General features: G+C 48.5%; 1 protein-coding gene across 3 annotated transcripts; it reads right to left on the bottom strand.

The window, feature by feature from the left end:
- Positions 1-405: 405 nt before the first annotated feature.
- On the bottom strand, positions 406-14303 carry wdr62 (WD repeat domain 62). Of its 3 annotated transcripts, none has more exons than XM_084559210.1 (34): positions 13994-14303; positions 13061-13152; positions 12910-12972; positions 12527-12584; positions 12261-12428; positions 12036-12173; positions 11774-11956; positions 11528-11688; positions 11092-11281; positions 10889-11020; positions 10652-10815; positions 10395-10486; positions 10194-10319; positions 9824-9894; positions 9548-9669; positions 9385-9460; positions 9173-9284; positions 9031-9094; positions 8554-8667; positions 8378-8478; positions 8093-8145; positions 7756-8019; positions 7531-7604; positions 7313-7461; positions 5716-5829; positions 5513-5630; positions 5316-5394; positions 4701-4767; positions 2684-2812; positions 1991-2204; positions 1771-1916; positions 1608-1691; positions 816-916; positions 406-743 (listed from the first exon to the last, which is right to left on the bottom strand). In XM_084559210.1, the coding sequence occupies exons 1-34, from the start codon at positions 14096-14098 to the stop codon at positions 528-530; spliced, it is 4140 nt and encodes a 1379-aa protein (XP_084415336.1). In that variant the 5' UTR covers positions 14099-14303; the 3' UTR covers positions 406-527. The 3 variants fall into 3 exon arrangements, with proteins under 3 accessions (XP_084415336.1, XP_084415337.1, XP_084415338.1); XM_084559211.1 differs by having other exon boundaries at positions 11092-11278; XM_084559212.1 differs by lacking the exon at positions 2684-2812.
- Between the last annotated feature and the right edge of the window lie 390 nt (positions 14304-14693).

Below are 14693 nucleotides of genomic sequence, written 5' to 3'. Positions count from 1 at the left end.
TAAAATAAATATAAAATCAAATAAACTTATTTGATTGAAAATATTAATTAAAGAGTACAAACAATAAATATAATTTAAAACAAAACCAGTTTGAAATAAACTAGTCTTAAAGATAACAGGTAGTTTGGTTTGACACATCTTCAACAGCTCGTTTTCTGAATGGACTCTGGTTCAGATTATTGTTCCTCACAGTATCACAAAATAAATAATCAGAATAACGTCAGCATCATTTCTAGACGGACTGAAACTGAATATTTTATTTACACTGAGCTCCTCCTCTTCCTCCTCCTCCTCCTCCTCCTCCTCCGTAAACCTCTCCAGTGATTGACGTTCATCTGATAACATCATTTGCTTTGGTCTCCATGGAAACAGTTTTATCAGAAATAAAAACCTCAAACGTTTAAATTCAACATTTATTAAGAAACATAAACTACAGTTTACGTGATTTAAAACACAAATAAAAACACTTTCTGTCATAAAAACAAACTTAAGGTGCGTTAATGTTTAATACTGGTGCAGGTTCTGGTTCAGACCCGGTTCAGTTTGTTCTGGGTCATCTGGACCAGCAGATCAGAGTATCTCTCCAGCAGAGACGCCGTCCTCTCGTCGTCCAGCTGAACACAGGGGGCGCCGCTGCTCCGCCCGGCTGGACCTGGCAGCACCGCCTGGAGCTCTGAGTGGACGACATCAAACGCCTCCTGCAGCACAGACGCCACCTGAGGACGAGCGTCTGGATCGGCGAGCTACGACACAAGAAACACATTTTAATTTAACGCAACGTTTCAGATCGATGAGTCTCTGTGTGAATCTAGAACCTGTTGGTAAAGCTGCACGGCTCGTCTCGCCGTCTGTTTCAGCTCATTGGCGACCAGCTGACACCGCTGCAGACTCAACAACTCTTCATCATCATCATCATCTGAAAACAAACAAACATCCTGATGATCATTGGTTTTATTACGCCTCCACCGGAGCCCTAAATATCATACAAGGCCTTTTGCCTCCATCTAGTGGTCTAATGGTGGTACTACAGATAATAAACACAATGCAGCCATCTAGTAGTGACAGTTAGCTTAGCATTGCTATGTAGCATGCCTTGGTGACTGGTTTCCCTGGGGAGTTCCATGTGTGAACAACATGGAGGAAATCTCCATCTCCTTCTGGATTGTATAATGATCACAATGGTAGAATGTGATGATGTCCAGGATAAATAAAATGTCCAAAGGTTGAATTGTGTGTACGTTGCCTCCTGTAGTGGAATCAGGAGGATTTTGTAGCCAGATTCACTTTCAAGAGGTAAAAACCCAACGTGGAACACTTTGGGTTCTTTGGTTCTCCACATGTCCAGATGGAGAGTGGGCCTGGTTCTATTGTTACTAGAACCTTTGTGGTATTTCTCTAAACTCTTGGTCCAGTTCTAGTCAAGGGGTTGCTGAATGAGTTCAGAATGATATCACTGCTATCAGGGTGTTTTCTACCAGACCAGGGTCCATAGAGACCAGGGTCCACAGAGACCAGGGTCCACAGAGACCAGGGTGGGGAACATGGACCTGATGGTTCTGGAGATAGTCCTGGTTTGTTTACAGGTGGCTAACGGGACAGGAAGTTACCTGTCTGAAGGGGGCGGAGTCTCTCTGACAGGGGAGAGGATGTGGATGTGGGCGGGGCAGAGAGAGATGATGCGACGTCCGACACTAAAAACAAGAAAGAAAGAAGAACCTTCAGCATTCGTATAAAAATAAAAACATGAATCTCTTTCTGTTCGAGGTCCACCTGGCTCAGTCTGATCAGAGGAGGGGGCGGGGCTCTGGGTTAGTGTCTGGTTTTGATTGGTCAACGTCTCCTCGACGCTGCTGACGCTCCACCTGCTGTCGGCGACCTGTGACGTCACAGGAGTGGGCGTGGCCAACACCTGTAGGCTGGGAGGAGACATGGAAACATTTAAATATCGATTTATTCCTAAAACTAAATGTCTGAAGGGACCGGGTGTTACCTGGTCTGGTCCTGCTGGGCATCAGGTGGAGGCTGGGGGTCTGAGGAGGAGGTGAGGTTCCCCCTGATCTCCTCCTGGGGGTTGGAGGATGAGGAGGATGAGGAGGAGGTGCTGGTGGAGGTGGTGTCCTGGCTCAGCTTGGCCCTGGAGCTGGCTGTGGTTCCCAGGTATCTGAGCTGAGACGCCCCCTGGTGGACGCTGCTGGCTGAGACATCTGATTGGACGAAGGAGCAGAAGAAAAAAGTCTCGATTCCTCAGTGAAGTCAGTTTATATTTCTGTCTGATCTACATGGTTCTCCTTCATCCTCCTACACATCATCTCCTCAGACATCTGACACAGAAACATAAACGTAAGAGAAACAGTCTGGATTTCATCAAGACCCAGAGAAAAACAAAGTCCTGTTTGTTGTGTGGGAAAACTCCAGGAGAGAGTTAGGACATCTAAGATCAGACCAGGACGTCCCAAGTAACGTCAAATCTACAAATGTTTAGAGGAGGAAAGTTGTTGTGGAGTCTCAGTAAAGATCTGAGCGAAAGACATCAGTGAATAGAAACACCTCAAAGTGAAACGTGAAGACGTGATCCTGTCGTCACCCGGTGCTCCTGAGCCCTGATGTCTTAAACTTCACCAAACCAGACAAACCAGATGACACAAAACCACCCAGGTGTCCACGGCAACCCACGCCGACACACCTCCCACAGTCTTTCTGCACTGGACCACCAGCATCGTGTGTCGTCGGCGGCGTGGCGTTCGCTGATGGGGCTGATGGGAAGTCAGGGCGGAGGAGGATCTTCTACGCAGGACGGACTGAGGACACCTCGCTGTGGTCGCACACAAACATACACACTCCTGTTGTTGGTCATTTAGACAAAATAAAGTCCAACGTTTGGAGTTCCTCAGGGAATCGTCCCGGAGCCTCTGATAAATAATAGCATGTAATAGTTAGTTCAGTCTGTACAACTCCTCAACTGTGTGTGACAGATGACACTCTGGACTTTTGTTTTTTTTTCTTGCACATTTGCACATGTTTGTTTTGGGTAAATGGCTGTAAATTTTTAATCTTACCTATATTCAGTACACCTCATTGCAATCTAATTTAACATTTCTTTTTAATATTCACCTTTAATATTCACTTATTCACTTATCTTATAATCTTGTTAATATTGTGTATACTTATTTTATTTTTATTGTTGATTTTAGCTTTTGTTATATTTATGTATGGTTGAATGCCTGTACATTGCTGCTGCAACAGAGAAATTTCCCAGTTTGGGATTAATAAAGAAACTATCTATCTAGTTCATATCAGGAAGATAAACCGCCATTTTGTTTGTTGATGTTTGATCATGTGACTGTTGAGCTTCTTGAAGGCGTTTCATCAGAGTCTCCAGTTCTTAAAGTGTAATGGAGAGTTTAGTTTCTAGAAACTCAACGAGTCCACATCAGACCAGAACCTCCTTCCTCCAGGTCTCCGTGGTCCAGTCCTGAGCTTCCATCAGAGGTCAGAGGTCAGCATGGACTCCCTGACTGGTCTGAGATCCACTGAGTGTTCTGACTCCTTTCAACCAGAACCAGAACCACACGGGTCAGAACCAATGATCCTTGGTCCATCAGTAGCACCGTTCAGAACTCGTTATTTGAATGATCTGATCATGAACAACTCGTTTAAAATAGAGTGTTCAGAGATATGTTGGAACTAGTCCTGATCAGTCTGGTCTCACCTGTCCATCTACCTGGTCTCACCTGTCCATCCACCTGGTCTCACCCACCTGGTCTCACCTGTCCATCCACCTGGTCTCACCTGTCCATCCACCTGGTCTCACCTGGTCTCACCTGGTCTCACCTGTCCATCCACCTGGTCTCACCTGTCCATCCACCTGGTCTCACCTGGTCTCACCTGTCCATCGACCTGGTCTCACCTGTCCATCCACCTGGTTTCACCTGGTCTCACCTGTCCATCCACCTGGTCTCACCTGTCCATCTACCTGGTCTCACCTGGTCTCACCTGTCCATCCACCTGGTCTCACCTGTCCATCCACCTGGTCTCAACTGGTCTCACCTGTCCATCTACCTGGTCTCACCTGTCCATCCACCTGGTCTCACCTGGTCTCACCTGTCCATCCACCTGGTCTCAACTGGTCTCACCTGTCCATCTACCTGGTCTCACCTGTCCATCCACCTGGTCTCAACTGGTCTCACCTGTCCATCTACCTGGTCTCACCTGTCCATCCACCTGGTCTCACCTGGTCTCACCTGTCCATCCACCTGGTCTCAACTGGTCTCACCTGTCCATCTACCTGGTCTCACCTGTCCATCCACCTGGTCTCATCTGGTCTCACCTGTCCATCTACCTGGTCTCACCTGTCCATCTACCTGGTCTCACCTGGTCTCACCTGTCCATCTACCTGGTCTTAATCTAAACGTGTCTCCACATGCGTCCCCAGCCAGCATCTGAGATCTGATCTCAGTGTGTGTGTCTGTAAATCAGCAGCGCCATCATGTGGTCACAGCTGCTGTCTCTAATGGATCTCTACCTACCGCTGGATCAGAACCATCAACAGCTGCTGGTTGACTTGGAGACAAGGCTTAGAGAAGAAGTTTTTCCTCTTGTGTGAAAACAATCATCTCAGTCTTTAGTTTCTTCGTCTTCAGACAGACGTCCATATATTTGATAGTTATAAAACAACAAAAGAAGAAGAACTGACAACTCACCACCGCTGCTGTTTTCTCTCTGAGTCGAAACATCTGAGGAGACGTCGCTGCTCAACTCCGAGTTCACCTGAAGACGGACGTTTAGTTTTAAAATCTCTTAATATATAACAGCTGAAAACATTCATGATATCAGGGGAGTCTAATGTAGTACAGGTGTGTTTCAGGTGAGTCTAATGTAGTGCAGGTGAGTTTCAGGTGAGTCTAATGTAGTACAGGTGAGGTTCAGGTGAGCCTAATGTAGTACAGGTGAGGTTCAGGTGAGCCTAATGTAGTACAGGTGTGTTTCAGGTGAGCCTAATGTAGTACAGGTGTGTTTCAGGTGAGCCTAATGTAGTACAGGTGTGTTTCAGTTGAGCCTAATGTAGTACAGGTGAGTTTCAGGTGAGCCTAATGTAGTACAGGTGTGTTTCAGTTGAGCCTAAAGTAGTACAGGTGTGTTTCAGGTGAGCCTAATGTAGTACAGGTGTGTTTCAGTTGAGCCTAAAGTAGTACAGGTGTGTTTCAGGTGAGCCTAATGTAGTACAGGTGAGTTTCAGGTGATGTAGTACAGGTGAGTTTCAGGTGAGTCTAATGTAGTACAGGTGAGTCTAATGTAGTACAGGTGTGTCTGAGTACCGATGTGTTGCTGATGTGGCTCTCCTCTGAGATCCTGGTTGGTATGGAGACAGGAGGCGGAGCTCGGTTCATCCACGGCCTAAAAACACAGGAGTTATAAACTATTACATCACGATAGCCGTTCACTCGGTGACCCCTACAGTGATCCTACAGGTCAGAGGTCACTCAGAGTCCCAGAGGATTGTGGGTAATCTGACCTGATTCTGTCCTGGAAGCGAGACAGGAAGCGCGTGGAGATGCTGAGTCGAGGGTTCAGGAAGTGTTTGTCTGTAGGCTCTGGAGGCTGCAGCGTCCTCAGGTCTGTGTCGAACTTCTCTGTGAGGTCAGAGGTCAAAGGTCAGATACAGAGTCAGGAGACGGCAACGTTTTAACATCAACAAAGACAAACAGCTTCGCCTACCGTCGTTCAGGCTGGAGGCCAGAGTGTCAAAGTGGTTCTTCAGAGAGTTTCTGTCCTCGTCGTCCTCCAGAACCAAACTCCCCACAGAGCTGCCCTGACTCAGAGAGTCAGTGTCTGAGAGCGCAGAGAAAACATCACACACACGTTCAGGTGATGGAGTTTGTTCTAATGACGGATTTATTAATCTCTTCTTCACACTTTAAACATTCATGATATACCACCTGACAGGTAATAAAGCCTGTTTGCATTATTCAGGTGTGTTCCAGGTGAGTTTAGTGTGGCTCAGGTGTGTTTCAGGTGAGTTTAGTGTAGTACAGGTGTGTTTCAGGTGTGTTTAGTGTAGTACAGGTGTGTTTCAGGTGTGTTTAGTGTAGTACAGGTGTGTTTCAGGTGTGTTTAGTGTAGTACAGGTGTGTTTCAGGTGTGTTTAGTGTAGTACAGGTGTGGCTCAGGTGTGTTTCAGGTGAGTTTAGTGTGGCTCAGGTGTGTTTCAGGTGAGTTTAGTGTGGCTCAGGTGTGTTTCAGGTGTGTTTAGTGTGGCTCAGGTGTGTTTCAGGTGTGTTTAGTGTAGTACAGGTGTGTTTCAGGTGTGTTTAGTGTAGTACAGGTGTGTTTCAGGTGTGTTTCAGGTGAGTTTAGTGTGGCTCAGGTGTGTTTCAGGTGTGTTTAATGTAGTACAGGTGTGTTTCAGGTGTGTTTCAGATGAGGTTAGTGTGTTTCAGGTGTGTTCCAGGTGAGTTTAGTGTGGCTCAGGTGTGTTTAGTCTGTTCCAGGTGTGTTTAGTGTGGCTCAGGTGTGTTTCAGATGTGTTTCAGATGAGGTTAGTGTGTTTCAGGTGTGTTCCAGGTGAGTTTAGTGTGGCTCAGGTGTGTTTAGTGTGGCTCAGGTGTGTTCCAGGTGTGTTTCAGGTGAGTTTAGTGTGGCTCAGGTGTGTTTTAGTGTGGCTCAGGTGTGTTTCAGGTGAGTTTAGTGTGGCTCAGGTGTGTTTCAGGTGAGTTTAGTGTGGCTCAGGTGTGTTTCAGGTGTGTTTAATGTAGTACAGGTGTGTTTCAGGTGTGTTTAGTGTAGTACAGGTGTGTTTCAGGTGTGTTTAGTGTAGTACAGGTGTGTTTCAGGTGTGTTTAGTGTAGTACAGGTGTGTTTCAGGTGTGTTTCAGGTGAGTTTAGTGTGGCTCAGGTGTGTTTCAGGTGTGTTTAATGTAGTACAGGTGTGTTTCAGGTGTGTTTCAGATGAGGTTAGTGTGTTTCAGGTGTGTTCCAGGTGAGTTTAGTGTGGCTCAGGTGTGTTTAGTCTGTTCCAGGTGTGTTTAGTGTGGCTCAGGTGTGTTTCAGATGTGTTTCAGATGAGGTTAGTGTGTTTCAGGTGTGTTCCAGGTGAGTTTAGTGTGGCTCAGGTGTGTTTAGTGTGGCTCAGGTGTGTTCCAGGTGTGTTTAGTGTGTTTCAGGTGTGTTCCAGGTGAGTTTAGTGTGGCTCAGGTGTGTTCCAGGTGTGTTCCAGGTGTGTTTAGTGTGGCTCAGGTGTGTTTCAGGTGTGTTCCAGGTGTGTTTCAGGTGTGTTTCAGCTCTGCAGACATGTTTTAAAAGCTTAGACTCTGACCGGCGTCGTGCGGCTGCTCCAGACTTCCTGCCGAGCCCTCTGAGCAGGCAGAGTCTGGACTCAGCTGAGTGCTCCACACCACAGGCCCCGTCCCCTGACCTTTGACCTCCATCGGGGTGGGAACGTTGAGACCTTCCACGTCAAACTCCCTGGACACAGAAGCACTTGGTTAGAAACAGAGAGGTCCTCCATGAAAGGAGAGCCCAGGTGACCCTCACCTGTCAGTGGAGGTGGAGGTGTTGCTGGGGTAGAGGATGTAGCTGCTGCGGTCCTCAGCCGTCGTCTGCAGCACCTGGAGGCAAACAAGAAGGTTGAGAGTCACCATAGTGACCGTCACCATGGTGATGGAGGAGCTCATTAATAAATATAAATCTATACGAGAGTCTATGATCACACTGACCAACGCTGTGTGTGTGTCTAACGGCTAACCATGGCTAACCCACCTTCTCCTCTTCCTCTCCATCTTCCTCCTCCTCATCTCCCAGCAGACTCTCCAGACTCTGAGGGTGGAAGTCTTCCTCCTCTTCCTCTTCCTCTTCCTCCTCCTCCTCCCTCTGCTCCTCCTCCTCCTCCTGACTCTTGGTGGGACTCGGGGAGAAGTTGGAGCAGATGGTCAAAGGGTTCAGTTGCTCCGCCCATCGGCTGCGTACCTGGCGTGGCTCTGCGTCTGATTGGACGGCCTGCCCGGAGGCTCCGCCCTGACCGTGCTGAACACAGGAAACAATCAGAGTCTGAACGGATCAACGAGCTGAGACGTGATGAAGAGTTAGAGACACTGACCAACTTCCTGAACCACAGAGGAAGCTTCCCATTGGTCTGAAGCAGCTGAGCGTCTGAAACACAACAACAACAGGATTAATCCTCCTCCTCCTCTTCCTCTTTCTTCCTCCTCCTCCTCCTCCTCTTCCTCTTCCCCCTCCTCCTCCTCTTCCCTCCTCCTCCTCTTCCCTCCTCCTCCTCCCCCTCCTCCTCTTCCCCTTTCCTCTTCCCCGTCCTCCTCCTCCTCCTCTTCCTCTTCCTCTTCCCCCTCCTCCTCCTCCTCCTCCTCCTCCTCCTCCTCCTCACCTGGAGCCAGGTCCAGTCTTGCTGGAGTACCCACGTCAGCCTGATCCTCCTCCTCCTCTTGAGGGTTCTGGGAGGAGGGAACCGTGATGAAGGTCTCCCTCCTGTAAGAACAGACACCAGATGATGAAGATGATGGAGTTCACTCAGAGATGAAGAACAAAGCCAACCTGTCTCACCTGATGTTCACCTGTCTGTGGCTCAGAGTCTGAGGAGCAGCTGTCGGTCTGAGGCCACGCCTCCTCCTCATGACGCTGGTCATCTGAGAGTCCAGCTTCCACACAAACACACAGCTACGCACACAACAACACACAACACAACAAGACACACAAACAACGAGATTTGAAAAGTTGTCCCCGTGTCCCATACAGTTGTCCCATACAGTTGCCCCATACAGTTGTCCCCGTGTCCCACACAGTTGTCCCCGTGTCCCACACAGTTGTCCCCGTGTCCCACACAGTTGCCCCCGTGTCCCACACAGTTGCCCCCGTGTCCCACACAGTTGTCCCACACAATTGTCCCCGTGTCCCACACAGTTGTCCCCGTGTCCCACACAGTTGTCCCACACAGTTGCCCCCGCGTCCCACACAGTTGCCCCCGCGTCCCACAGAGTTGCCCCCGTGTCCCACACAGTTGCCCCCGTGTCCCGTGTTTACCTGTCTCCTGACACAGTGATGAGGTGTCTGCAGTCCTGACTGAACCTCATACAGGTGACGATCTCTGAGGAAACAGTTTACAGGTGAACACACCTGAGCTCAGAGCGTTCATCACTCAACACAGGACGCTGGATTCACTCACCTGAATGTCCAAACAGGGTGGCGACACACTCTCCTGACTCGTAGTCAAAGATGGTGATGTTCTTATCGGAGCAGCTGGTGGCGAAGAACGACCCGGACGGATCCATCTGGACCTGGAACCAGAACCAGAACCAGAACCAGAACCAGAACCAGAACCAGCAGGTGAGACCGGAGGTTTATTTTATTGATGTGGGGAGAAGAGTCGTCACCAACCTTCAGCAGAGCTCCTTCATCACTGGACGAGCCTTTCAAACACTTCCTCAGCTTCCCCGTCTCCACGTTATAGACCCTGAAAACAACAAGCGCTCCGTCAGCTGCTTCAAACATCGTCTTCATCACCATCATCATCACCTTCATCACCGTCGTCACCGTTTACCTGACGTTTCTGTCCTGACAGGCGATGGCGACGTGGGTCCTGGTTGAGTCCAGGTCCATGTCGTACAGCGTCGTCTTCTCCACAACGTGGTGACTCCTGGAGAACGACAAACCCTCGGCCGCCTGGACAACAACGATGACATCATCAGTGACATCATCAACAACGACATCATCAGTGACATCATCATCATCGTTGACAGAAAACCAGAGACAGACAAACAACTAAACAAGAGACACAAAATGGCGGCCGTCCCAGGACCCAGGTCTTGATCCTGACCTGCTCGGCGCTCTGGAAGTAGATGCTCTTGTCGGCTCCACAGCTCACCATCCGAACCTCTGGACTCTCACCTGGAACACAGGTAACAGCAGGTGATGACAGCAGTAACCCTGGTTCTTTAAAGAGAACCTGAGCTGGTTCCTGTTCTCCTGGATGTGACTTCACTCAGCCCGTTTTTTAAAGTACTATATTTTTTTTTTGTGAGAAAAGTTTCATGTTTTAAAAAATAAAGTAGTTTAACTTTAATTAAACTTTTTCATCTTAAATGCTTTTCAAAATAAAGTTGTTTTTTCATAATAAAGGTTCTGTGGACTGATGAGTTAATAACTTTATTAAGATCGATGACGTAGAACCCAGTTAACGTTAGAACCTGTGAATTTGACGGCGGTGATGGAGGCTGAGTGGTCGTTGAGGGTTTGCTCCAGACTGTAGTTGTTCTCCAGGTTGAAGACGTGGATGAGTCGATCTCTGCTGGCCGACGCCAACAACCTCACACCTGAAACAACATCACGGTCCGTCAGTCTCACCTGAGACATAAACCAGAGACTCACCTGAGTCAGCAGAGACTCACCTGTGGACGTGGGGGAGAACTCCAAACACAACACCTCCAAGTCATGAGCCTCGATCTTCACCAGCTCATCCAGAAACATCAGACCGAAGATCCTAAACACAAACAGAGGTCACCTGTCGGGTCACCTGTCGGGCCACCTGTCGGGCCACCTGTCGGGCCACCTGTCGGGCCACCTGTCGGGCCACCTGTCGGGCCACCTGTCGGGCCACCTGTCCTCCTCACACACCTGTCAGTGCCTCAGTGACTTCATGTCTCACCTGACGTTTCCACAGCGGTCTCCGGCTGCCAGGTGTTGTCCGTCTGGACTGATGCCCAGCACCCTGATCCCCGCCTTCCCATCAGCCCCTGCTGCCTCCCCCCTCTCCCCCTCCGTCTGCAGGTGCTGCGTGTTCTCCCCCACATACAGGATCCTCAGCAGGTCCTAAAAACCACACAACTCCATGAAGCAGCTAGAGAGAGAGAGAGAGAGACGTCCTGCTTCCTGCCTCACATACGTTACTGTAGAGGTTCTTGTGTCCGGTGGGGGGGTCGGTGTTCCACAGTCTGATGGTGTTATCAGACGAACAGGTGAGGAAGGAGGACGGGGGGAGACAGGCCTGGGACAAGTCCGTCAGCTCTGGATACACCTGGAAAACAAACAGGTTCAGGTTTAACCTCAGAGACTCGGTAGAGTCGGTAGATCTGGTCTCAGACCGACCTCCACGCTCCACACACAGCTGCTGTGGTACAGAGCAGAGAACAGCTTCCCCACGTTCCTCACGTCCCGGACGTCCCACACGTACACACTGTGGTCGTTGTACACGCAGGTCAGGTGACGGGCGGCGGGGTTAAAGGTCAGAGCCAGGGTGTCGGGATACTGAGCGTCTGGACTGGAAGGAAGCTGACTGCTGGAGACAGGAAGAGAGTCTGTGGTATTTGTTCAGAGTATTATTCAGAGTATCTGTGGTATTTGTTCAGAGTATTATTCAGAGTATCTGTGGTATTTGTTCAGAGTATTATTCAGAGTATCTGTGGTATTTATTCAGAGTATCTGTGGTATTTGTTCAGAGTATCTGTGGTATTTGTTCAGAGTATCTGTGGTATTTGTTCAGAGTATCTGTGGTATTTATTCAGAGTATCTGTGGTATTTGTACCCGTGCTGAACGCTCTGTGTGAGGTCGACTCCCAGGCGGTGAGGTCGGTGCAGGGTGGTGATGTACTGAAGGTTGGAGGGATTGAAAACTCTGACGACTCCGTCTGCACAACCACAGAAGATGAAGTCTTCACTGACGGCCAGACAGCTGGCTGACGACGTCTGGCAACGACAACAACGACAACAGGGTCAGAGAGTGTGTGTGTTTATGTGTGTGTGTGTGTGTGTGTCTCGTCCCGTTGCTGACCTTCAGGTCAACCCAGGCCTCCAGTTGTCGGTTGCCGTTGAACGAACACAGCAGACCGGAGCTGGTGATGCAGTAGGTGCTGGACGCCATGAGGCCCCGCCCACAGGCCACGCCGCTGAACACGCTGTTTTTATGGTCGCCCAGCAACCCTGACCGACCAATCAGGGGCACCGTGCTGTTCACCTGCGCACAAGCAGAAGACAGAGAGTGTAGAGGCAGAGACCTGAGATGAATCCGTTGGTCGTGGTGTCGAGGTTTTTACCCGCCGCTCTTTGGACGCGTCCAGGTACCAGAACTTGACGTGTCGGTTTCCTGCAGTGACGAAATAACTGTTGTCCTGAGAGAAGGAGACGGCAAAGACTCTGCTGGACACCTTGTTGGAGGCGATGATTGAACCTTTCTGCTCAGAGACACAAACACAGGACGCGTCTGAGTTAAATGTAGCGGCAGTGAAGGACGACTGCTGCCGGCCGCTAACCGTCCTCACCCTCCAGTCCCACACGCTGACGGTCATGTCGTGTTGGTATCCCACGGAGACGATGTAGCAGCTGTTGGTGGAGAACGCCACGCAGGAAACGCCATATTTATGAGACTGGACCTCGGCCACCTGACCTCCACCCACCTCCCACACCCGGACACAGGGCATGTGACCGCTCTGAAACACAGGACAGGTGAAGACAGGTGAGAGGAGTGTCTGTCAGCTGACCTCACTGAGGCCAGTGTCGATGTTCAGGTGTCCTCACAGGGTCGTACCTCTCCAGTGACCAGGTGTTTACCATCATGAGAGAAGGCCAGAGCAGTGAAGGGCTTCCTGAAACACAACATCAACATCTGATCAGTCTGTGTGTCTGTAAATCAGCAGCGCCATCATGTGGTCACAGCTGCTGTCTCTAATGGATCTCTACCTACCGCTGGATCAGAACCATCAACAGCTGCTGGTTGACTTAGAGACATGATCCAGATGTTGGAACAAGCTCTACATTCACTACACTAAGTTAGCCGCTTGTTAGCATGCTAACCGTTAGCCTCGGTAGCTTCTAGATGCTAACAACTGCCAGATAACGTGCAGCTGACGTTAGCCCTTGAGCACCAAAGCTTTTACAGGACTGCTGGCGGCCGTTAGGTTGAAGTCGTACCTGGACGCGTTGATGATGTGACTCTGTTTGTTCTTCTTCGGGTGAAGCAGCACGACGACACACCTGAGACACACAGTCAGTCACCGTCATCACACTCAAACATCAAATCCAGTCCCTTACGCACAGGTGAGTCGAAATGGGCGGGGCTTACCCGGCAGGATAGGCGATGAGCCCAGAGTTGGGGTCAGAGGTCAAACCGCTGCTGCTGGCCGTGCTGATACCCAAGACTTTCTCCAGACACACCTGAAAACACGCACACACCAAGCTCCATTAAAAAAAGTCATGATTTAACAGCTTCCCACTCTAAAGACAGGTTCATTAATTATTAGTGATTAACGACTGATCAGACTCACTCAGCTAAAGTTTAATAAGAGTACGGCTCAAGTTTTAAGTCAATATTAACATCTTGATATTATTAATATTTAAAATAATGGAACATGCTAAATAGATTTCTAAAAATATTAAAACTTTTAAATGAAATGTGCTTGAAATTTTTCATTTAATGGATATTTAAGCAAGTTTAATTAACATTATTATAATTTATTTATATAAATATAATAATAATACGATTGTTTTAATTAATGTCGAGTTGAATAAATTATCTAAAGTTTAATATCTTTTCATTACTTTTACATTGTGTCGGTGTTTAATCCTAAATCTGAGTCTTATATGATTTAAGTGTTTAAGTGTTTTTTCGGGGCCTGTTAGTTGTTGTCTGAACATTAGCATTAGCTTGATGCTGTCAACAGTTAGCTCAAACACAAAAACGTCGCTAAAACTTATTAAAACTTAAAAGTGTTCCGACAGAATATTAATAATTATTTTCCTGAGATGTTGCTTCTGTTATAGTTTTTCCTGAAACGAGTCTTAAGATAATCTTCAGGTCTTCGGTCAAACTTTGTGGAGCCCGTCAAACTAACGGGCTGCGATGCTAACAGCTAGCTCCGTTAGCCGTTAGCATCACAGCCCGTCAAACTAACGGGCTGCGATGCTAACAGCTAGTTCCGTTAGCCGTTAGCATCACAGCCCGTCAAACTAACGGGCTGTGATGCTAACAGCTAGCTCCGTTAGCTTCAGACCGTACCCGGCTGCTGGGGGTCTTCTTCGGCTGACTCTGTCGGCTCTTCCTCCCCGCTGGCTGCTTCCTCTTCGCAGGGTTCACCGAGCCGCAGTCCGCTCCCTCTGCCATGATACCCGGCTCACTGTAACTTTATTAAACTTGTCCAGAAAGAAAACTACACAGTTAAAACCTCGTACAGCAGCAGTCTAAACACCGCGGCGTTGGCCCATAAAAGCCCGCTGCTGTGAACCTTGGGCCGGGCTGTTTAGGAAAACTTTCCGCTGCTGATGGGGGAGCTAGCTTCATGCTAACTGTGGCTAAAGGAAACCTGACACTTAACTCTGCGGCGGGACTCCGGTTCAAACTAAGCCTCGCCCACCACTCGGACAACCAACCAATCATCAATGGAAGCTCAGCCCCGTGACTCCGAAACAACAAATGAACAGCCAAGGAGCGACACGTCCCGCCCCCCCAGCCCCATTCCACCAATAAACATCGAATCAATATTTATATAATTTATTTGAGTAAAAACATAAAAATATCAATAAATATTGTTTCATGATTAAAGTGAACGAGGTTTAAATAAGATATTCCATATGTTTGAATTTTTTTTCCAATAAAAGTAATTTTAACTTTAAAATGGTCGACAGAAAATAATTCTCGTGTTCTCATTATCTGAAATAAAATGTTAACATGAACACATAAAATACTTGTTGTGAAATTA

This window comes from Chelon labrosus, assembly GCF_963514085.1.
Source record: "Chelon labrosus genome assembly, chromosome: 13".
In the NCBI taxonomy this organism is placed as follows: Eukaryota; Metazoa; Chordata; class Actinopteri; order Mugiliformes; family Mugilidae; genus Chelon; species Chelon labrosus.
This window is presented reverse-complemented; position numbering and strand designations above follow the sequence as displayed.